Raw genomic sequence first — 25,574 nt, forward strand, 5'->3', positions numbered from 1 at the left:
GCCTCGGGGACCTGCATCCAGTACTCTTGGCCTCCAGTCAGGACTCATCTCCCCATGACAGCCTCCAGTCCAGGACTCATCTCCCCATGACGGCCTCCAGTCCAGGACTCATCTCCCCATGATGCCCTCCAGTCCAGGACTCATCTCCCCATGATGCCCTCCAGTCCAGGACTCATCTCCCCATGACTCCCTCCAGTCCAGGACCCATCTCCCCATGATGCCCCCCAGTCCAGGAGCCATCTCCCCATGAATGCCCTCCAGTCCAGGACTCATCTCCCCATGATGGTCTCCAGTCCAGGACTCATCTCCCCTTGATGGTCTCCAGTCCAGGACTCATCTCCACATGATGGTCTCCAGTCCAGGACTCATCTCCCCTTGATGCCCTCCAGTCCAGGACTCATCTCCCCATGATGGTCTCCAGTCCAGGACTCATCTCCCCTTGATGCCCTCCAGTCCAGGACTCATCTCCCCATGATGCCCCCCCGTCCAGGACTCATCTCCACATGATGCCCTCCAGTCCAGGACTCATCTCCCCATGAATGCCCTCCAGTCCAGGACTCATCTCCCCATGATGCCCTCCAGTCCAGGACTCATCTCCCCATGATGCCCTCCAGTCCAGGACTCATCTCTCCATGATGCCCTCCAGTCCAGGACTCATCTCCCCATGATGCCCTCCAGTCCAGGACTCATCTCCCCATGATGCCCTCCAGTCCAGGACCCATCTCCCCATGAATGCCCTCCAGTCCAGGACTCATCTCCCCATGATGGCCTCCAGTCCAGGACTCATCTCCCCATGATGGCCTCCAGTCCAGGACTCATCTCCCCATGATGGCCTCCAGTCCAGGACTCATCTCCCCATGATGCCCTCCAGTCCAGGACTCATCTCCCCATGATGCCCTCCAGTCCAGGACTCATCTCCCCATGATGCCCTCCTGTCCAGGACTCATCTCCCCATGATGCCCTCCAGTCCAGGACTCATCTCCCCATGATGCCTCCCAGTCCAGGATTCATCTCCCCATGACAGCCTCCAGTCCAGGACTCATCTCCCCATGACAGCCTCCAGTCCAGGAGTCACCTTCGCGTGATGACCTCTGGTCTAGAACTCACACAAGGACTTGCTTCCCGTGCCGTCCTGGTCTCAGACTCTACCCCATGTGCGGTCCTGGTCTCAAACTCACCTCCAGGTCTCACCAACGACGCCCTCCAGTCTGGGAATCATCTTCTCCATTCCTCTGGGTAATTTTAGAAGTTAAAAGTTTTGGAAGAAACAAAAACTGCAGCAAAGAGAAGGGAAAGAGAAAAGGAACTGGTGGAGCAGAGGAGCTCCAGCTGGAGTGTCCACTCTGCTGCCATCTTGCCGATGTACCCCATTACCCAGTTATTGACCGCAGTCCATTACACTTCAATCCTCACAAAATACCCAGATCAGAAAGTTTATGGGTTTTGAGGAGCAAATGAAATTGAACCTCGTTTGCTGAACGGTATCAGGATTTTACAACAATAAGGCGTCTTCTCCACTACTCTGAGAGCTTATATGCTGAGAGATCACCGATCATTAGGGATGGTTAGATGGTGACATTTGGTCATTTATGAAGGTAGGGTTAAGCAGTTTACAAATATCAGAATATTTCTCATTACCAATGTGAATATTAAATCCAAGCTGTCAAATTGCTGACCACACCCAATGTTTATACACACTGCCTTTGGATTGTGTACATTAAACCAATGATTACAACTTACTGACAACAGACTGTGATTAACTTCAATGTAATCAATCTCTCAATTTGTCAATATTTTTGTCTTGGAACTGTTCAGTATCATACGTAAAAAGTGAGGAGGGGAGAGAAAACAAAGCCATCTCAAGGGAATAAAATTATTTTCTTGTTGGACACCGTGTGTTGAATGTCATTCGAAAATGCAGCCGGGGAGTTGATTCTCAAAGCTTATTGAGGACTTCGTCTTGATGTTATGTTTTACATTGCATTCAACAGTTAACATCATAATATATAAGGGAGTTGTGATTTTTGGGTTGAATGTGCCTGGAAAGTGTTCAGAACACGTGCTGAGTGTGGGATATCTGAAATGACAACGAGCATTTGGAAATTTAGTAGCAATGGGGAAAATGTGTGAAGTGTTTGGTAAACCATCCACTTCCTACTCCCACAACTCAGACATGCCAGTGTCGTGCAGGATGTACATGCTTTGCCCAAATGACCCCCAAACAGTAGCAAAAGGGGGATCTTTGACACTCCCTCTGAATTTATGGGCTGTTCTGTTTGTTGCAAACAAATCATCTTCCTTCACAGAGTGTTACCTACAATAAGCTGCCATTCAGGAAAAGATCCTCAGGTATTGCACTGGAGAGTTATCAATCAGAAATTGACACTCAGCCAATGGAGCAGATATCAGGGAGAAGGAATAGTTTTTGAAGGAGCACCTTACAGGACTGAGAGTTGGACATGTAATCATGATTCAGGGATGGATTTCTAGAAGTCAGGGCCTCAGTGCCTGAAGGAACAACTACCAGTACTGGAGTGAAAGGCGTGGGAGATGTAGAAAGGGTCAGATTTGCAGGAATGTAGAGTTCATTGACACATGTGCAGCTGATAAGTGTGACAGACAGAAGGAGATGGGAGACTAAGGAAAGGCATAAACACAAGGATAAGCATTTTAAAATTGAGACATTCCAAGGCTGGTTCGAAAAGAGGGGAGAGGTCCTCATTGCTTCAATCTGCTCAATGTCACAAATCAGGGACTGGGCTGGAGGTGCTTTCAGTGAATAAGCCATTTTTCAGTTGTATATTTTGCAAAGCATCTGCATTTATCTCACTGCATTTCACAGAGTTTCCATTTTATTAACATTGTGACAGTTACATGTTGTTCAAACCCACAACTCAATCACAGTCCTCATTGTGAATCTATTGGTCATAGTCACAGCAAATGCATTCAAAGAGGACGGAGCAGGATCTTGATGCTCTGATTCTGTTTTCGCAGTCAGAGTGCAAGCCAAGGACTATGTGACAACGTTTAAACAATCTTGAGATTATCGAATGTTCAATTCAATGTGAGATTAACTGGTGTTTGATTTCATCCAGTATCAGCTGATGATTTTGCACATTATAAAGTACTGAAGACAAAATTCTTCTCTGTGCTGATCTGTCACCATTTCTCATCAACTGCAAAATCTCTATTAACGTTCTGAATCCTCCTGACACCTCCTGTCCTGTCAGTCTCCTACCACATTTGCTGTCCTGGCATGTCACTCCCGACACAAAACAATTTCAATTCTTCTGAACTTTTCCTTTCCCATTCCCAGAAATATCAGTTTTTATTCGCAATCCTTCTAAGGAAGAGGTTTGGATCAATAAGACCGCTACTGTGGAGTGTGCAGTGGTCTGTTCTGATCCAAGCCAGGTTCAGATCTCCTGGGAAGTGAGCGGGAAGAAGAGACATGAAGTGATTAAGACTCAGCGGCTAATACAAGAAGGAAGCTTACCCACGGTCATCAGTCAACTCCAAACCAGTGTTGAGGAGTGGGAGAGTGGGGTCGATTTTGTCTGCTCTGCCCAAAGTGCTCCCTCCTCCTCCACTGTGTCAAAACGAACAAGGAGCTTAAAAGGTCAGTAAGAGACTAAAAAAAATATGATGACCTGGTCAACCTCAAAGGAAAGAGTTTAATACCTTCTTTTGTCTGTTGGTTCCAGCTCCACCAAAAAGTCCCAAAGTCAGACTGCTGCCTCCTTCAGCCCAAGAGATCAAGAATCACAGCAGAGTTACACTCGAGTGTGTGATCACTGGATTTTACCCAGACAGCATACAGGTCTCCTGGGAGAAGGATGGCAGCCTGATCTCCTCCAACACCCGTGCTGGCCTCACTGCTCTGGAGCAGACAGAGACATTCAGTGTCAGGCACTACCTGAGTGTGAGCACAGAGGAGTGGTGGAAGGGCTCAGTCTTCACCTGTGCAGTGAGTCATCCACCCTCCAACTTTAACAGCAGGAAGGAGGTGAAGAATGTTCAAGGTAGGTGCTGGACCTGACTCCAACATTGACACACTTGTCTCTTCATTACTATAACCTGTAATTGGGCCAGTCATGTTTAATGCTAACAGTAATGATGTACATTATTGTAGTTATGTGAATGGGAAACTAATCTTAAGATCAGGGCAACTGAAGAAAGAAAAACACAATTGTTCTTTGTGTAACTCCTTCCACAATTTCCGATTCCAAAGCACTTTACAATGCAGCCAACAAGGAATTTTTTGAAGTTTAATGACTATTGTGGTGCTTGATACCTGCCAATTAATTGCACACACAATGTTCAGATGAACAGGAAAGGGAGTTTTACTGCTGTAGTATTATCCAGGGCATAAATGGGATCTCCCAGTTGTCATCTTCAAGTTAGTGGCTGTGGGGTCTTCTTGTTTCACTTGACAGAACAGACAGGGCATTGCCACATCCAACAGCACTGCCTCAGTGTTGACACTGATGTGTTGCATTGATTATACACTCAATGACACAGAGTGGGCTTTGGACACACACAACTTTCTGATCTAGATGAGAAAGTCCCACCAAGAAGGTAAAGCTGAAATGTTAGCTAATTAGCCACAGAACTGAGATCAACTCCCTCCAAAGTACTTTGATAGTCTGGCTTTATATCAAGTCTGGAAATAAAAAGTTAACATCAGTGAAAGGGACTGGGAAGTTTACTTGAACTCTTGCCTACCAAGACCCTTTGTGACTGCAGGAAAGGTAATGGGGCATGGCCTAAAACTGTGGTGCCATATGGGGAGTGTCTAAAGTTTAACTCAGCTCCTACTTGTTCCTTTTCTCATGCCTTCCAAATATTGATTTGTGAATATTGCATTTCATTGAACTGCCCTGATCTGCTTCCACAGCCTCCCGAGAGAACCAGCTCCACAGTTTGATTTCTCAGTGAAATATTGGTTCCCCATTTTAGTTCTGAATTGACCCCTGACCCACGTAAAGTGCAGGGCATCTCCTCTAATCTGACTATTCTGGTCAAGGTCCAAAAGCTTGCCATGGTTTACATGGTGGTGTGCCTTGAATTTCCTCAATAAACAGGGTGTTGCAGAATTCAGGGGCTGGGTGGAGCTCCCACATTCCCAGCACAGGGATTGGGAGGTGAAAATGTACAAATCTTAAATCTGCAACTCTTCCTGTTCCAGGTGGAAATACAAATCTTCCCGTTCCAGGTGGAAATGCTGCTTGCTCTTGCCCTCCTTGCTCTTGTTCTGGGTGTATGCCAAGGTTCCTGTTTCAGACTAATTTAAACCTGACACTCCCTGATGGTGCACAACACCAATATAAATGCCACCAACAAATCTGTGAAATAAAGTGATTGATCATGAATCAAATGGTCCGTTGAATTTTATTGCAAATTGTTTGGATTTCAAATCAGTCTGTGGTGACTGTCTTAATTAAAGTATGCAAACATGGAAGAGATACAGACCTATCTGAAATTCTCCCAACCAATCCAATCCTTATCGATACAGTCATTTTGTTTTGTAACCTTGACCAGGCCAGTTTGGATTGGATTCAGCCTCACAGCTTGACCATTACCTCTCTGGTCTGATTCTAGTAGCCAAGACTTACAATGTATCATCTGACTCAGAAAGACTGCAGAATTGGAAATGGGTGAAAGGGATGGACAGGGATACAGCAGCCAGATATCTTCAATTGAACCAGTAGGTTCAACCCTTTCACTGATGTGGTGCTGAGAAAGGTTAAAGAAGCAGAACACAGAAATTCAAATTCAGCAATTGTAGGGTGAGATTCCTGTGCAGTAGAAATGAAAATAATATCGTTTGTCCGTCTCCTGGAACAATATTAGTCAATGACAGGGCACTCCGTGTCCACAAGAAGGATGCTGGTGGAATCCTTTTTTAAAATAATTTTTAGGAATGATATATTGAATTAGTTACAATCACCCAATAATATCAGCATTTCTCAATTTCACTCATTGAGGCTTTATTATTGGAGGTAACCTGTAATGGGGGGGCTGTGACATGTTCAGACATGGCCATAGTGGAAGGTAGGGATGAGCAACTCAGAAACATGAGAATGTTTGAATTCAACACAGTGCAAAACAAAACTCAGTCTAAAATCATTGACTGCACATCAAAATATGTTTTTAAAACTTTCGACGATATCCTATGACAGGCCTCAACACAATCAATCTCAATCCATCAGTAAGTTGAAAGGAAATTAGAAATTTTATTCTATGACAGGATGTGACCATTGCTTGTTAAAGCCAGCCTTTGTAGCTTAATCCTAATTGTCCTTGGTAATTGTGAGCAGCCTTCTTGCACATATGACCATCCAGTTGCTTTTTAAATGTTGTAATTGTACCAGTCTCCACCAATTCCTCTGGAAGCTCATTCCTTACAAGCACCACCCTCTCTATGAAAAAGTTACCACTCAGATCCCTTTTGAATATTTTCCCTCTAGTTCTGTACTCCCCCACCCCAGGGAAAAGACTTGACTATTGACTCTATCCATGCCCCTCATAATTTTATCAACCTCCATAAGCCTCTGAAGCTCCACTGAAAACAGCCCCAGCCCATTCAGCCGCTCCCTATAGCTCAAACCCTCCAACCCTGGCAACATCCTTATAAATATCTTCTGATCCAATGAGTGAAACTAATCTTAAGATCAGGGCAACTGAAGAAAGAAAAACACAATTGCTCTTTGTGTAACTCCTTCCACAAGTTCAGAACTCCAAAGCACTTGACAATCCAGCCAATCCTGGTACTTTGGAAGTATAATGACTCTTCTCATGCATGGTACAGTCAATTACTTTGCACCCAGCAATGTTCAGACAATCAGGAAAGACAGCTTTATTGCTTTTGTTTGAAGAGTGTTGTATTATCTAAGATATGGATGAGATCTCCCAGTTCTTGTCTTCAAGTTAGTGGTTGTGGGATCTTCTTGTTCCACTTGATTGCGCAGACATAGCATTGCCACATCCAGCAGTGCAGCATTGCCTTAGTATTGATACCGATGTGTTGTACAGATTGAGAGTGGTCTTTGGACACATTTTACCTAGTAATCTGGATGAGAACGTCCGACTAAGGAGTTAAAGCTGAAATGTTCAGCTAATAATCCAGAGAACTGATATGAATGCTCTCCAAGACATTTTGACAATCTGAATTCATATTAAGTTTGGAAATGAAAAAGTTGACATCAGTAAAATAGACTGGGAAGTTTACTTTAACTCTTACGTGACTAGACTCTCTGTGACTGCAGGAAATGGGTCATGGTATGAAACTGTAGCAGCACATGATAGTGTCCAAAGTTCAAGTCAGCTGCTACTTGTTCCTTTCCTACTGCCTCCAAAATGTTGACTTGTGCAAGAAATCTTTCAGCATCTACTTACATTGTTGCCATGATCTGCTTTTGTCATTTCCCATGAGAACCTGCTCCAGAAGTTGACCTCTCATCAAAATATTGGTTCCCCATTTTAGTTCTGAATTGACCCCTGACCCACATCCAGGGCAAGTCCTCTAGTCTGACTATTCTGCTCAAGGCGTGAAAGCTTGAGTTTGCATTTAAATAGTGCGTTGAATAGAATAAAGTTTAGCAAAATGCTTCATTTCAAAAAGAGAGGATACAAATGTTGGACCAAGACACAGTGTCAGCAGTGTGTTCTGTATACAAAAGGCATTGTTGAATGGACAGGAAGCAAAGTGCAGGGATAAGAGAAATACCAGTTGGCTGCAGCTATTTACAATCTACATCACTGACTTGGAAAAAGAGAGAGTTTTAGGTCTGGCAAAGGTTACAGAGATAGAAGGACGTGAGACTACAGAGACATTTGAACAAGGATACCACATTTAAAATTGAAGTAATCCCAGTACCTGGAAAAGAGACATTCACATTGATTCAGCATCCAAGATGGAGGATGGGAAAAATTTCTGGCTGTAACAGGCTGCTCCTTTTTTGAGGTGTTTTAGGTGTTAGAGGTGATTTCCTCGAATTCCAGGAGCAGCAGTGGCTGTTTGATATGCTGTTGGATTGTTTTGGAACTTTGGAGAGAAGAAAAGTCAAAACAACAGCAGTTTTCAAAGGGAGAGGAACAGACAAAGGCAGCACATGGTCAGGCAGTGCAGGAGAGAGACAGAGAGAGAGAGAGAGAAACCCACACCACTCCGTGAGACAGCAGTGAAACTGCGCAGTTACTGTCTTTGCTGTTTGAATTAACAAACAGTGAGATGTACAACTGATCTTGGAGGAACCTGTTTGGGAGAGGTGACAGCACAGAAACAGGTAAGTAAATAGATTTAAGTGTGGTCTTACAGTAAGTCTTCAGTTATGAGTAAGAGTGGGTTCTTTCTTGATTATATGTTTTATTGAGATATGTCTCTTGATTAAACTTAAACATAGAAGCCATAAGTATTAAGTTAGCCTGGAGCAGTGTTTTGTAGAGGAATAAGACAAAGTTATTCTCTGGATCTGTAGATAGAAAAAAGCAAAAATGGCCTTTGGTAGAGTGATGTGCTTTTCTTGTCGGATGTGGGAGTTTACGGAGAGTTTACGTGTTACTGAGGATTATATCTGCAATAAATGCTGTTGGTTGCAAATCGTATCAGATCGAATGGATCGGTTGGAGAGACAGTTAGAGGCAATGAGGAATTAACAAGAGCAAGAGGGTGTGATGGATAGCCGTTATAGGAAGGGAGAAAAGTTGCAAATACAGTCACATAGATGGGTTAACTCCAGGAAAGGTAAGAGAGATAGGCAGGTAATGCATGGGTCTTTTGTGGCTATCCCCATTTCAAATAAGTATGCTGTTTTGGAAAATGTAAGGGGTGATGGATTTTCAGGGGATTGTAGCACAAACAGCAAGTTTCTGGTATTGAGACTGGCTCTAATGCAATGAGGGGTACGTCGGGTTCCAAGCGATCAATTGTGTTCGGGGATTATCTCGTCTGAGGCTCAGACAGATGTTTCTGTGGCCAGTAGCAAAACATCAGAATGGTGTGTTGCCTCCCTGGTGCCAGGATCAAGGATGTCTCAGGGAGGATGCAGAATGTTCTTAAGGGGGAGAGAGCCCAGTAGGAGATCATTGTACACATTGGAACCAACGACAGAGGAAGGGAAATGGATGAAATTCTGAAGAGAGAATATAGAGAGTTAGGCAGGAATGTAAAAAGGAGGTCCTCAAGAGTAGTAATATCTGGATTACTTCTGTGCTATGAGCTAGTGAGGATAGGAATAGGAGGATAGAGCAGATGAATGCTTGGCTGAAGAGCTGGTGCATGGGAGAAGGAGTCACATTTTTGGGAGATTGGAATCTCTTCTGGGGTAGAAGTGACCTTGACAAGAAGGACGGATTAAACCTGAATTCGAAGGGGGATAATATACTGGCAGGGTGATTTGCTAGAGCTTCTTGGGCGGATTTAAACTAGTAAGGTGGGGGGTTGGGACCCAGGGAGATAGTGAGGAAACAGATCAATCTGAGATTGGTACAGTTGAGAACAGAAGCGAGTCAAACAGTAAGGGCAGGCAGGGACAAAGCAGAGAACAAGGTAGGACTGATAAATTAAACTGCATTTATTTCAATGGAAGAGGCTGAATAGGGAAGGCAGATGAACTCCGGTCATGGTTAGGAACATGGGACTGGGATATCATAGCAATTACAGAAACATGGCTCAGGGATGGACAGGACTGGCAGCTTCACATTCCAGGATAAAAACATTGTAGGAAGGACCGAAAGGGAGGCAAGAGAGGAGGGGGAGTGGCTTTTTTGATAAGGGATAGCATTACAGCTGTACGCGGGTGGATATTCCCACAACTACATCCTGGGAAGTTAATTGGGTTGAACTGAGAAATAAGAAAGGGATGATCACCATATTGGGATTGTATTATGGAACCCCTCATAGTTAGCGGGAAATTGAGAAACAAATTTGTAAGGAGATCTCAGTTATCTGTAAGAATAATAGGGTGGTTATGGTAGGGGATTTTAACTATCCAAACAAAGACCGGAACTGCCATTTTTTAAGGGTTGAGATGGAGGAGAATTTATTAAGTGTGTACAAGAAAATCTTCTGATTCAGTATGTAGATGTATCAACGAGAGAAGGTGCAAAACTTGACCTACTCTTAGGAAATAAGGTAGGGCAGATGACAGAGGTGTCAGTGGGGGAGCACTTTGGGGCCAGCGGCCATAATTCTATTAGTTTTAAAATTGTGATGGAAAAGGGTAAAGAAGTTGAAGTTCTAAAATGGAGGAAAGCTAATTTTGATGGTATTAGGCAAGAACTTTCAAAAGCTGATTGGGGCAGATGTTCGAAGGTAAAGGGATGGCTGGAAAATGGGAAGCCTTCAGAAATGAGATCACAAGAGTCCAGAAACAGTATATTCCTGTTAGGGTAAAAGGCAAGGCTGGTAGATGTAGGGAATGCTGGATTCAGGGTTTGGTAGAGAAAAAGAAGGAAGCGTATGTCAGGTATAGACAGGATAGATTGAGTGAATCCTCAGATGAATAGAAAGGCAGTTGGAGTATACTAAAGAGGGAAATCAGGAGGGCAAAAAGGGGACATGAGATAGCTTTGGCAAGTAGGTTTAAGGAGAATCCAAGGGGTTTTTATGAATACATTAAGGACAAAAGGGTAACCAGGGAGACAATAGGACCTCTCAAAGATCAGCAAGTCAGCCTTTGTGTGGAGTCGCAGGAGATGTGGGAGATACTAAACGAGTATTTTGCATCAGTGTTCATTGTAGAAAAGGACACAGAAGACATAGAATGTAGGAAAATAGATGGTGACATATTGAAAAATGTCAATATTACAGAGGAGGAAGTGCTGGATGTCTTGAAATGCATAAAATGGATAAATCCCCAGGACCTCATCAGGTGTTATATGATCGATAGTCACAGGTGAGGTGCTGGAAGATTGGAGGTTGGTTAACGTGGTGGTACTATTTCAGAAAGGTGGTAAGGACAAGCCAGGGAACTATAGATGGTGAGCATGACTTTGTTGGTGGGCATGTTGTTGGATGGAATCCTGGGGGACATGATGTACATATTTTTGGATAGGCAAGGACTGATTAGGGATAGTCAACATGATTTTGTGTGTGGGAATTCATGCCTCACAAACTTGATTGAGTTTTTTGAAGATTTAACAAAGAGGATTGATGAGGGCAGAACGGTAGGTGTGATCTATATGGACTTCAGGAAGGCATCCAACAAGGTTCCTCATGGGAGACTGGTGAGCAAGGTTAGATCTCATGGAATACAGAAAGAACTAGCCATTTGGATACATAACTGGCTCAAAGGTAGAAGACAGAGGGAGGTGGTGCAGGGTTGCTTTTCAGACTGGAGGCCTGTGACTAGTGGAGTGCCACAAGGATTGGTGCTAGGTCCACAACCTTTCTTCATTTATATAAGTCATTTGGATGTGAGCATAAGAGGTACGGTTAGTACGTTTGCAGATGACACCAAAATTGGAGGTGTAGTGGACAGCAAAGAAGGTTTCCTCAGATTACAACAGGATCTTGACCAGATGGGCTAATGGACTGAGAAGTGGCAGATGGAATTTAATTTTGATAAATGTGAGGTGCTGCATTTTGGGAAAACAAAACTTAGCAGGACTTATACACTGAATGGTAAGGTCCTAGGGAGTGTTGCTGAACAAAGAGACCTTGGAGTGTAGGTTCGAAAAGTTACTCACACCCACTGCTGAATCGTAGGAGAGCAAGGGGTCATGGTCTCAGCATACAGGGTAGGCCATTTTGGACTGAACTGAGAAAACTTTCTTCAGAGGCTGGTGAACCTGTGGAGTTCTCAGAATCCTCAGAAAGCTGGGGAGGTCGTGTCACTGAACATAGTTAACAAGAAAATAGAGGTTAAGGGTATAAATGGGAATGGGAAGAGAGAAGGGAAATGGCATTGAGATAGAGGATCAGCATGATCAGACTGAATGAACTAAATGGCATGTTCCTGCTCCAAGTTTCTATTTTTAACGTTCTAGCTGCAGTGTAGCTTCATTCAATATCAGCTGGAGATTTTACAGGTTAAAAAGGATTCAAAGTTAAATTCCGTCTTGTCCTTACTTCATATTGATCATGATCAATGCAAAACTGTCTTCAGTAAAATTGTGAGGGTTACTGACAACAACCAATAGCCATTCTTCTGAGGTTTTTCCTTTCTTATTCCCAGAAATGTCTATATTTATCCGAAATCCTTCTATTGTGGAGATTTGGATCAATAAGACCGCTACTGTGGAGTGTGCAGTGGTCTGTTCTGATCCAAGCCAGGTTCAGATCTCCTGGGAAGTGAGTGGGAAGAAGAGACATGAAGTGATTAAGACTCAGCAGCTAATACAAGAAGGAAGCTTACCCACGGTCATCAGTCAACTCCAAACCAGTGTTGAGGAGTGGGATAGTGGGGTCGATTTTGTTTGCTCTGCCCAAAGTGCTTCCTCATCCTCACCAATGTCAAAGCAAATACGTGGAGTAAAAGGTAGGCAATCAGATCAGAACTTAAATACCTGAACTTGTTAATCCCGTGAGAAATGATGAAATAGCTTTCTCGTTTGCCCATCTGTTCCAGTTGAGCCAAAAAGTCCCAAGGTCAGACTGTTGCTTGTACCACCGCAAGAGAGCAAGAATAAAAACACAGTCACATTTGACTGTATGATCACTGAGTTCTACCCGGACCTCGTATACGTCTCCTGGGAGAAAGACAGCACTCTGATCTCCTCCAACACCAGCGCTGGACTGACTGCTCTAGAACAGGCACAGACATTTCGTGTCAGGCATTACCTGACTGTGAGTGCAGAGGAGTGGAGGAAAGGCTCAGCTGTCGTCTGTACAGTGTTTCATCCCCCCTCCAACTCCACCATCAGTGCCACACTGAAGAACATCGAAGGTAGGGTGTTGGGCGTAATTCCAACATGGAAATCATTTATCCTCACTGCTGTAAACTCTATTAGGATCATTCAGCTTCAACATGAACAATGTACATGTCATAGCCATAGTGGGTTTGTCGTGCCTTTCACAAAGTCAAAATGTTCCAAAATACTTCACTGTTGATCAAATGTGTTTTTAGCAGTGCAGTTATTGTTCCAATGTAAGAAATATATGAACTAATTTCTGCACAATAAGGGCCCACAAACAGCAATATAATAATAACCAGAGAGGAGTGAGAGTGGCCACAGAGGAGATCTCCCTTTCTCTTGTCTGAACTTGCAGCCAGGAGATCTCTTTGGTATGTGTGATGAGGGGCCTTCTGTTTAATGTTTTGTGTAAAAGACGGCATGTCTGGCAGCACAACATTCCCTCAGGACTGGTATTGGGGAGACCTGTCGGGATGATGAGCTCAGGTCTTTTGAGTGGGGTTTGAAAATAAAACCTTTGTTGAGAAAGGAGAAATCCCTGACAATGTTCAAAGGTACACAAGTCCAGCCCGAAACGTCGATTTCGCTGCTCATTGGATGCTGCCTGAACTGCTGTGCTCTTCCAGCACCACCAATCCAGTAAGTACAGTTAGTAATCCAGAGAATATGGTTCAAATTTCAGGCAGTTTCAGAATTTGAATTCAACTAAAGATTGGAAATAAAATGTCAGAATTAGAAAAATTAACCATGAAGCTGTGGGAATTTGAGAAAAACCGAATTGGTTTGTAGTTCTTTGTTTAGAGACAGATACTAGCTGTTCTTACTACTTCAGCCCTGTCGGAGGCTTGTCACCATCGGTGTTCCCAAGGGCACCGGTTCTGAGTCCTCTTCTGTTTGACATTTACATAAAAGATCGAGATGAGAATATGGAAAGCATGGTTAGTAAAATTAGTAGTACATCAGACAGTGAAGAAGGTTTGCTAAGGTTTCAAAGGGATCTTTATCAAATAGGTCAATGGGCTGAAAAAATGGCTGGAGTTCAATGTGGATAAATACGAGCTATTACACTTTGGTACAACAAATAATGGTAGGGCTGATGCAATGAATGGGAGGGCCTTGGGTAATGTTGTAGAAAAGAGGAACTGAAGAGTCCAGGTACATAATTCTTTGATGTTTGCGTCACATGAGACAGGTCGGTTAAAAAGATATTTAGCATACTTGCCTTCATTACTCAGTCCTTTGAGTCTCAGAGTTGGGAAGCCATGTTGAGGTTGTATAGGACATTCATGAGACCACTTCTGAAATACTGTGTCCAGTTCTAGTTGCCCAGTTAGAGGAAGGGTATTATTCAGCTGGAGAAGGTTCAGAAGAGATTTACCAGGATACTGCTGGGTATGGAAGATTTGAGTTACAAAGAAGACTGGATCAGCAGGAACTTTTTCCAATGTCGGAGGTTGAGAGGCGACCTGATAGAACTTTATAAAATAATGAGGGGAACAGATAGAGTTAATAATAGTTATCTCCTCCCAATAATGGGGGATTTCAAGAGTGTGGTGTATTTTTAAGATGAGAGGACAGAGATTTTAAAAGGACAAGAAAGGTAAAATGTACACAACAATGTCACTGATTCATAACTGCCCTCTGAAAGAGCTGAGGAAGTTATTAGTTGTATGTCTGGTGGTGAGCATGAATTGTCATCTTTACAAGTGGCACACACATCCCACTGGGAAGTTAGGAATTAATAATTGTCGTTCTCCTCCCAGATGAATGTTTGGATTCCAGAATCTCGGTCACCATAAGCAAGCCTCAATTTGAAGAGATCTGGAGGAACAGAACAGCAACCATTCTTTGTGAGGTACTTCACACTGATTTAGAGGGAGTTAGGGTAACCTGGAAAGTCGATGGAATCATGAGACAAGATGGAGTGAAGACCCAGAGTCCCAAGAAGAATGGACATAAAGAGACCATCTTCAGTAGACTTACAGTCCCTGCTGCAGAGTGGGAGAGTGGGGTAGAGTGTATGTGTTTGGTGGAGGACAGAAGTTTGCCAACGCCAGAGAAGAGGTCAATCAGGAAAGCCCAAGGTATGTGTTCATGGAACTGTGCATCTAATCTTAGCAAATGAAGTGATTTAATTCCAGAATGCTGAGCAGCCTAACTCTGGTTGTCAGACTATGTTACAAGCCCAGCGATGTGTGCGAGCCCCATCAAGAAACTGAACAGATGAAACCTGAAATCACCACAGCAGCCTTGGTGTGAATCACACTAGCTCCTAGGGAATGGATTGATGGCAATAGGATAGACAGAGAGGGATTAGCAGCATTTTCAACATTAACATCCCATCAATCCAACACTGGACTGTAAGGGAGATTGGTCAGTCTGAGGTGTAGGCTGGATCTGAGCGAATCCACGTTGAGGAAAAGGAGACAGAGCAGAGAGCACCACATGAGAATAATGTCTGAAACCTCCCTGTTGACCTCAGGAAGTGGTTCTCCATGGTTTATCTCAGAAACAGTACACTTTGAAAAGATGCCATTTGCTCTATCTTGTCACTGCCAGCTCTTTGAAATATCTCTTCAAATGATCCCATGAATCATCAGCCCCATCTCAGCAACCTTATCATTGTCTACTTTTCAATTTTGTGTCCAATTCCCTGGTGAATATTACTCTTTAATTTGCTTGTACCCTCTTTCACACTGTGCATTCCAAGTTATCACAAAGAACAGAACAAATCAAATTCAATTAATACCCCACCAGTTCATTTGCCATTCCTCTGCAATGTCTGTTCTGACTCGCTTGTCACTGGAAACAGTTTCTCCATGTTTAATCCATTTAAATCACTCATGATTTGAAGGAATTTAATTAATTTGAAGAACAGCACAGCTCCATTAATGATTTGGACACTCTTTCTGAAAAGGTGATCCTCACTCATGGTGAGACAATGAACAAGATTGAAGATCCCATCCTTGCACAACCTCCCCGAAAAATCAACAGGAAAAGAAATGCTTTTAGTTCCTGATCTCAGAGGAATTCCTGGGGATGCAGAAGTTGCTTAGTTTTGTGTTAATAGACAAACGTGTCAGGTAAATACAGACTGAGTGAAATATGAAGTCTAACCTCCATTTTCTCTGTTTACAGTTGATGTTAAGACTCACCCTCAAGTCTTTCTCCTGCCCCCTTCACTGGATGAGATGGAGACTGCTCACACTGCGACCCTGGTTTGCCTGGTCACTGGATTCTCTCCCGCAGAGATCGACCTGGTTTGGATGGCCAATGATACCCTTCTGAAGACAGGGTTCATGCATCAGCCAGTGACTGAGGACGGCAGAGGTGGCTGGAATTCAGGCAGTCACTTGACGGTCTCTGCAGAGGAGTGGAACAGCGGTACCACGTATTCCTGTGTGGTGGGACACGAGTCAGTTACAGCAAATGTGTTCAGAAGCATTAATAAATCTCACAGTAAACCCAACCTGGTTAATGTCTCACTTGTTCTAACTGATAGCTATAACTCCTGTTCATAACATCTGCTGATTTATACAATCACCCATTTATATAATCCCTGTAAATGAATGGTTAACACAACCAGAAAACTGTTGTGAGCACTTTGAAACCTCTCTTCTGGTAGCAATGTGCTTCAAACATGAACAAATTCCAACATTGCTCAGAACTTGAGAGTAAAAATAAATCTTTAAATCAGCCAACATTGTTTTCTCCAAATACCTGAGATCCTCAGGTTTTTTTGAAATGTTTTGTGTGCTGCCCCTGATTATGTATGAAATATGTGTGAAACTCCGCAGAATGTTAATTGTATGTCAATGTACTGATCAAATTTCAATAAACCTGACATGAAAAGTTTCAGTGTTAGTTTAAAGTGATCATTGTTGATGGGTTTGGGAGAAAATAAATCAATAACTTGGGACATGAGCTGTGGTGAATGCAGCATGTTCAGAGTGAAAGGTATTTTTGAATCTTTACTTGACAAAGCTCTCCCACTCCACTGTGATTTCCTTGCCTTACATCTTGGTTGATTTTAGACGAATTGATGTGATCAATTGCTGTGATTCGTCCACACTTTGATTATCATCATGTCATAGCAGTACTTGCCTTTGGTCTCTTGATTTCTCCATTTCAAATTGCAGACAGTAAGTTTCTACAATAAAAGCTTGATAATAACCAGATCATCTGCTTTTTGCTGTTGGCTGAGAGATAAATGATGACTGGCTGAGACACTGAAGAGAATCGCCCAACTCTTTTGAAATGGCCATGAGATCATAGACATCAACCTCATCAGGAGGTACCTTCTTCTCCACTCGCAACACTTTCTCAATCTTACATTGGAGTGTCAACTTAGCTGAGGATCACAAGGATCAGTGATGAAACTTGAACCCACGGTCCTGTCACCCACAAGCAAAAGTGCTCACTACCAAACCACATCACGGTGATTCATGAATTGTAGGCTTTCAGACTCATTTCATCCCTCACATCACCACCGACAAGTCTTTGTGTCATTGAGCAGATGTTCTATTCTACAATTGATATTACAAGGTAGTTTTGTGTCTCGTATAATATGAGGTCAAATAAAACATTCTCTCGAATCAAAAAGAAAGACGTATTTGAAGTTTTCAAGGATATCATCCTGACTGTGGGGATAATCTCAGAGTGCTGCACAAGAGACTTGTTTGTTTGCTGGTCATTGAGTGTTATTAGTACCAAGGAGGTAGAAACTTGAGTGTTCCAGCCTGTAGATTAGATAATGCACCAGAGAAACCGAGAACTGACAGAGTTGGAAAGATTAAGATTTTGGAAACAATTTAATGTTCATGTTGTTTGTTTCTGCATTCCTTTGGGACAAACAATGAATGTGACGAAGAGAGAGAGAGAGAAACAATGAGAGTGACAATGAAACAAAGAAGGGAGAGAATCAGCGAAGGCCAGATGGAAGACAGTGAAAGAGGGAGGAAGATAGAGCCAATGGTCGAGACAAAATCAGACAGATTGAGAATGAGAGAAAGCTTTTCTAAAAGTTTCCTGCTCCGAGTGCAGCTCTACCATGGTTTCTTCCTTAATTGTCTTATCCTCAGATTATTGAGATGCTGGTGACCTTAATGAAATGTTCACAGTCAACTTTAACAGCCACAATATCTCTCTGCTTTAGCAGTCCCTCCCGATGTGAAAGGAGAAGAAGGGAAGGAAGAAGTGGAAGATATGGATGGAGATGACAACGCACTAACAGTTGCTGCCTTTGCCATTCTCTTTATTCTAAGTTTTCTCTACAGCACCTTTGTTACTGTTGTTAAGGTAATTGGAACTTTCACTCCCAAATGAACAATAACATATCCTGCCTATATGTGTAAGGTTTATGTTCAGTTTATCACCAGAATTTCTCACCTGACTCTGAGATTCGAGCTCACACATTAGAAACAAACTCAGAGTTGAATGTTGATCCTTTCATACTTTGAAGTTTTTCTCATCACTGGGTCTGTGGGTCTTCATCCCCCCATAGAAGGGGGTCAGGCCCATAGGTCTTGTGTTCCAGAATAAGCTCAGACATCAAAGCACTTAAGTCTATCTCCCACAATAAGGTCAGATGATCTGACCTGAAGAACCCATCTCTGAGAATAAGGACAGCTTGTTCTGTTGGGTTACACAGCATATTCCATCATCTGAAAGATAAGTCAGCAGTTATGTACCTGAACAACAGAGTCCTGCATAATTATGGCCCTGATCACAACCAAGAACTTAATCTGTAGCCATCATCTCTTCGGATAAGGGCAGATGGCCTCAAATTTATCCATCAAATTCTTGAAGTGACAGACATTTAGAAAAAATTCATGGATCCGATCATCGCTGGCTAGACTATTCCTAAATGCCCAGAGGGCACTTAAATATCAACCACAATGCTGTGGGCCTGTACTCACTTTTATACCAGACCCGGTCAGGATACTAGTTTCTTTTCCTAAAGAGCATTAGTGAACTTGAGGGATTTGGTCCCTCAAACCTGCTCTGCCGTTCAACAGGATCACAGTTGATCCAACACCCCTCACGTTGACTTTCCTGCCCTTTCCTCATAATCCTCAATTCCCCAATTGATCAAGAATCTATTGGTCTCAGCCTTAAGTACATACAAGGACTCTGGCCCCATAGCTGTCTGCAGTAAGGAGTTCCAAAGACATACAACCCTCTGACAGAAGAATTTACTCTTCATCTCAGTCTTGAATTGGCATTACTTTAATCTGAGACTGTGTCCACTGCTCACAGACTGTACCATGAGGGGAAATATCTTCTTAGTATTTACCCTGTCAAGCCCCGGAAGAATGCGACATGTTTCAATAAGATCACCTCTGAATCTTCTAAACTCCTGCGAGTAGAGTCCCAACTGTTTAAACTTTACTCAGAAGAGAATCATCCAAGTGAACCTTCTCTGAACGGCCTCCAATGAAATAATCTCTTTCCTTCAATAAGGAGAGTAAAACCATTCAAACTACTCCCGATGCGACCTCAGCAGCACCATGTCCAGTTGCAGTAAGATGCCCCTACCCTTACACTTTAACCCCCCCCCTCCTGAAATAAGGGCCAATATTTCATTTACCATCCTGATTACCTGCTGAACCCGATGTGGTGGTTTGGAGATAGTAAGGACTGCAGATGCTGGAAGTCAGAGTCAATGAAATGTGGAGTTGGAAAGGCACAGCAGGTCAGGCAGCATTGGAGGAGCAGGGGAGATGATGTTTCAGGTTGGGATCTTTCATCAGGAGTGACTATGTTAGCTTTCTGTGTTTCATGTATAAATATCCCCAAGTCCCTCAGTGTTGCAGCTTTCTGCAGTTTTTCTCCACTTGCTTGATCTTTTGTTGTCCCTTCCAAAACAATAACTTCACATTTTGTCAGATCATACTCTATTTGCCCATTTACCTAACCAATCAATACTTTTCTTTAAACTATTTGTAACCCCCTTGCAACCTGCCTTTCTCCCCAGTTTTGTGTCACCTGCAAATTTTGCGACATTACATTTGCTTTCTCCCTCCAAGTCATGAATATATATTGTAAACAGTTTTGGTCCCAGCACTGACCCCTGCAGAACCCCACTGGTCACAAGTTGTCAACCTGAAAAAGAAACCTTTATCCCCCACTTGCAGTTTATTGTTCCATGTTAATCTACTATCTCCAACATGATGGGCACTTATTTTATGACCTAACCTTTTGTGGGCTAATTTGTCCATCTCCCAGAATAAGGAAAGACCACCTGTCCCTTTAGGGACAATCTCCCAGAATAAGGAATGACTATCTCACTTTTGGGGTCTGTGTCCCACAGTAAGGAAAGTCCACCTGTGTTTTTGTGTCTATCTGTATTTTTGGCTCAGACTGCCTGTGTCACACAATTGTACCTTACCCTGCTGTCTGTATTACAGGTTCAGCAGTGACCAACAGATGGATAAGACTCACATTCAGACGAATTCAAGATGTGAATAGTCCAGAAATGTCATTGTCATGTTTGAGAATGGTGCTTTCCAACTTTCAATGGAAAATACTCAGCTACTGCACTGCAACAGCTCATTCAGGGAGATAAAACTTCAATGGACTCAGGAGAATTGAAAAGGGGAATTGGGAGAAAATAGGAGAGTTGATGATAAGGTGAGGGAATGGGGATTGGGAGCATGGAATGAGGAATGGGGGAGAGTGGAAGGTGAATCAGGATGGAGTGGAAGAATGGGATGGATGGTGGAGGGCTGATCCCTTGGGTCTTGTGAAAATTATTGTAGAAATAAAAGTTATTCAGATTACGGCCTGCAGCTTTTTAAAAAGTCTTTTCATTGATGTAAAAGTTTTGATGTGAAATGAAATCAATAAAAATGAAAGGTGAAATGAAATAAGTACTGGACTGAATGACTACAGTCACTGGGCAAATATACCCAAGGACTTGATGTTGGAGGAGAACTGAAACCCCGTGTATGAGCAAATACCCCAGTTGTTGAGGGACACAGTCCCCAGAACCAGATATCGGAGACCAACAAACTGATGAAGGAGTGAATATTCTACAGTGTAGGTGACAGACTGAGGGTTTGTGTCTAATGCAGTAAACAAGGTCACACAAACCAGGGCAAGATATTGGCGGGAAACCCCTGTTAAGAAAAGCTATGGGAATACCACAGTTTTATAACCACAGGAGTGTTATATCACAGAAATAGATATTTGGTGAATTCTTCATTCATTTGTTAATGGGGTATGGGTGATGCTGACTAGGTCGGTGTTTTTTGCCGAACTAATTGCTCTGGAGAAGGTGCAGATGAATTATCGTCTTGAATCACTGCAATTCTTTGAGTATCAGGGCTGTTCGTAAGTCGGTTCCAGGTTTTGGACAAAGTGACGGTAAAGGAAAGGTGCTTTGACTCCAAATCAGGATGGTGTGCACCTTGGTCACTGCATTGCAGGTGATGACGCTGCCAGGCTTCTGCTGCCTTTGTACCTCTAGCTGGTAGAGGTTGTGAGTTTACAAGGAACTGTCAAAGGAGCCTTGGTGGGTTGCCACAATGGTTCTTGTAGAAGGGACACACTGCTGCCACTGTGTGTTGGTTCTGAAGGGAGTGAAGGTTGAAGATGGCTGATGAGGTGGGAAGGTATTGTCCCAGTGGTATTATCGTTGGAGTATTAAGCCAGAATCCATATCTGAGGATATGGGTTTGAATCCTATCATGGCAGGCACTAGAATTAAGGGTAGAATGAGAACCAGGAAAGCTATGAACTCGGGGGAAAAGAATCCAGTATCAGGGTGTTATTCACCAACAGGACTCAGGTGTATTGCAAAGCAGTCACCCAGTCTATGCTTTGTTTCCCCAGTGTAGAGTAGACCACATTGTGATTCGCGAATACAGTCGACTAGATTGTATGGAGTCCTGATAGTTAGTCTGGTCCGGATAGTTAGACTCAAGATCTGGATGTCTGTGGCACCCACTTCAAGGCCATGTATTGGTAGGCATTATGGAACAGAAGAAAATCTGGGAAAATCTCATGTATGTGTGACAGGAGGAACATAATCAAGAAATAGATATCATGGGCCGTATTATAGCACAAAGAGATCTGGGGTACAGGTTCATAACTCCTTGATGGTGGAGTCACAAGCAGATAGGGTGGTGAAGAAGTCTCTCAGTATGCTTGCTTTTATTGGTCAGAGCACTGAGTGTAGGGGTTGGGACATCTTGTTGCAGCTGTACAAACATTGGTGAGGCCACATTTGGAGTACTGCATGCAGTTCTGGTCACCTTACTATTGAAAGGATATTGTTGAACTCGAAAGAGTGAAGATAAGATTTACACAGATGCTACCTGGACTGGAAGGTTTGAGATAAACGGACAGGTTGGATAGTCTGGGACACATTTTCCCTGGGGCATAGAAGACTGATGGCTGACCTTGTAGTGGTCAAGAAAATCATGAGATGCACAGATAAGGTAGAGAGCTAGCAGCATTTCCCCAGGTTACATGAGTCTAAAACTAGAGAGCTAAGGTTTAAGCTGAGAGAGGAGGGATACAGATGGATCCAGAGGGACAGTTTTTTCACAGGGAGGGTGGTGAGTGTTTGGAATGGGCTGTCAGGGATAGTGGTGCAAGTGAATACAATTTCATCATTTAAGAAACATTTAGACAAGGACATGGAAGGGATAGGCAAGGAGGGATGTGGACCAAAAGCAAGTAAATGGGACTTGTTGAAATGTGAAAACTGGGCAGCATGGACAAGTTGGTTAAATGAAAGGGCTAATTTCTCAAAATAGAGATATTTGGGAAAATGGAATACACATGGAAAAACATGGGTTGACCAGAACAGTCAACATGGATTCCCATAGGGAAAATCCTGTTTAACTATCTTGCTGAAGCGAAAGGTTTTGGAAAGGGAACAGAAAGATTTGATAAGGGTAATGCTGTTGATGTGATGTACGTAGACTTTTAGAAGAGAGTTTTAGACACATACACACCTCCCCTCCCTCGTCAGCTTTCTGCAGGGACTGTTCCCTCTGGGATACCCTGGTTTACTCTTCTTAAACTCCCACCACACCTCCACAGCCTCATGGCATCTTCTGCTGCATCCACAGAAGCTGTAATATCTGTCGGTTTACTTCCTCCCTCCTCAGTATCCAAAGGCTCAAACACACCTTCCAGCTGAAGCAGCACTTTACCAGCAGTTCACACAATCTAGTCTACTGCATTCACTGATCACAATGTGGTCTCCTCTGTCTTGGGGAGTGAAGCATAGACTAGCTGACTGCTTTGAAGAATACTGGTGTTTTACTTGCAAAAAAGACCCAACCACTTCAACACACCACCCTGTAGCATTGCCAACATTTCTGTCTCAGGCTTGCTGCAGTGCTCCAGCTAAACTCACTGCAAGTTAGAAGAACATGGGGACCCAGCAGCCTTCTGGACTCAATATTGTGTTCAATAAATTTACAGCTTTAACTCTCCCAAGTCCTTATCACACAGCCTGTTATTACACACCACCCATTGTTAACCACTAACAAACCCTCCAAGCCAGATCGTTATCAACTCCTTTGTCTGGCTTACAGTTCTTCTCTCTCTTTGGGCGCTCTACCCACTTATTGCACACTCCTTACCCCCTCCCTCCACTCTATCCTTGCCATATAAACCAACATTTTCCTCGCGACTATCACTTCTGTGGAAGGGACACTCAACCTGAAACATTAGCTCTGATTTCTCTCCACAAATGCTGCCAGACCTTCTGAGCTTTCCCAACAATTTCTATATTTTTCTTTCGGAAGATAGTTCATACAGTGACACACAACAGATCTATCAGTAAAGTTATAGGTCATGCAATAAAATTGTCAGGAACAACACGGAGACAATGTTTGCCTGAGTGACAGGGAACTGAGAGTCATGGTCAATAGATGTGTTTCAGGCTGGAGGATGTTTGTAATAGAATCTTCCAGGGGTCTGATTTTGAACACTTGCTTTCCCTGACATATATTAATGATCTAGATCTTGGTGTGCAGGGGGCAATTTCAAAGGTTGTAGAGAACACAAAACCTGAAAGAATTATAAACTGTGAAGGGGACAGTGTAGAACTTGAAAAGGACGTGGAAAGGTCAGTGGAGTGGGCAGATGGGTGGCAGATGACTTTCAATGCAGAGAAGTGTAAGGTGAAGCAAGAACATTAAAAGACAACACAAAATTGGGGATACAGTTCTGTGGGGGTGCAGAAGCAGGATTACCTCAGCATATATGTATGCACTGAAGACTGAAAGTGCAGCTCAGGTGGAGAGAATAGAAAGGAAAGCAGGCATCATCCTTCGCTTTATTAATAGGGATATCGTGTACATGAGGAAGGAGGTGATCTTCAATGTGTATAAGACACTTCTTAAAGCTCAGCTGGAGATCTACATGCAGATCTGTGTGCCACATGTGTGGACAGATGTGAGCACATTGGAGAGAATGCAGCTTTACAAGAATGGTTCCAGGGATGAGGAACTTCAGTTATGGGGATAGATTCAGGAGACTGTTCTCCTTCGAGAGAAGAAAGTTTAGAGGAAATCAGGTCGAGCATTTAAAAATGGTGAATGAGCTAAACAGAGTAGGTAGGGAGAACAAGTTCCAGTTTGCAAAAGGGACAAGAAAAGGGAAAGGGCACAGATTAAAAAGATCTGCAAACGAGGCAAAAGTGAAGTGAGGAGAAGTTTCTTTCGCTCAGGAAGTAGTTGGGGAATAGAATGTACTTGCTGCATGTGTGGGAAAATTGAGGCATTGAAGGGAGAAATGAGTAAATTATTGGAAAGATATAATATGGAAGGAATGGGAAAAATAGCAGGAGATTGGCACTTGAGCATGATAATCATTTTGTGAGCTGGTACAGGCATGATGGACTGAATGACCTCGTTCTGCACAGTAACATATCTCTGATTCTGTGATTCCTAGTTTTTGGAACAATTCTTTATCATTTCACTCCATGGTTATTAAAGAAACACAAATTAAAATAGACATGGTCTTTGCAGGCTTCCAGGTTTCAACCCTGAAGACAATGAAACGTCATTCCATAAAATGAGTTTCCATTGTAAAACATATGGTATATGCTAATATTGTGCTCAAAGATGCACACAATACTTCAGCTGAGATCTAATAAGGGCATCCACGAGGAAGCTGCATGTTTTGAAAGCAAGTAATTTGCTATCAGTTGTGAACCATGTTTGTGCAGCTGTGGGTTACAGCAATGTGTAGATGAACTGGAGCCAGGGACTTGTTCCCAAGTGAAGCTGACTGGATTATGGATGAGTAACAAAGGCCCTCTGCCAGCCAATTTCAGATTCTGGGTAATCCAAGATGGAGGATGGGAAAAAAAATTGTGGCTGCAGAAGCTGTTCATTTTTCAGGGATTTTCAGTGTTGGAGCTGATTTCCTCACATTCCAGGAGCAGTAATTACAATTCTATAAGCTGTTGTGTTGCTTTGGAACTTTGGGGCAAAAAAGATCAAACAACGGCATTTTAAAAAGGAGGAAGAGAGAGGGAAAGTCAGAAACGACATGGTTAGTGAATCAATTGAGAAAGATGACATTTAAAATGCACCTGAATGGATATATGAATAGAAAGTTTTAGAGGGGTATGGGCCAAGTGTTGGCAAATGGGACAAGATTAATTTAGCATATCTGGTCAGCACAGACATGTTGGACTAAAGTATCTGTTTCTATGCTGTACATCTCTATGACTCACTGTGACTCGA

The 25,574-nt window shown here is 43.0% G+C and overlaps 1 gene segment (V, D, J or C); it reads left to right on the plus strand.

The window, feature by feature from the left end:
• The window catches only part of LOC140460167 (Ig heavy chain C region, secreted form-like), a 38,056-nt gene extending 17,327 nt beyond the window's left edge, over positions 1–20,729 (plus strand). Inside the window, 4 exon segments of the C gene segment in view lie at positions 3,317–3,619; positions 3,705–4,022; positions 18,017–18,156; positions 20,268–20,729. Of these exon segments, the coding sequence occupies positions 3,317–3,619; positions 3,705–4,022; positions 18,017–18,156; positions 20,268–20,279 (773 nt within the window).
• Positions 20,730–25,574: the final 4,845 nt, after the last annotated feature.

Source organism: Chiloscyllium punctatum, chromosome 36 (assembly GCF_047496795.1).
Source record: "Chiloscyllium punctatum isolate Juve2018m chromosome 36, sChiPun1.3, whole genome shotgun sequence".
Taxonomy (NCBI): domain Eukaryota; kingdom Metazoa; phylum Chordata; class Chondrichthyes; order Orectolobiformes; family Hemiscylliidae; genus Chiloscyllium; species Chiloscyllium punctatum.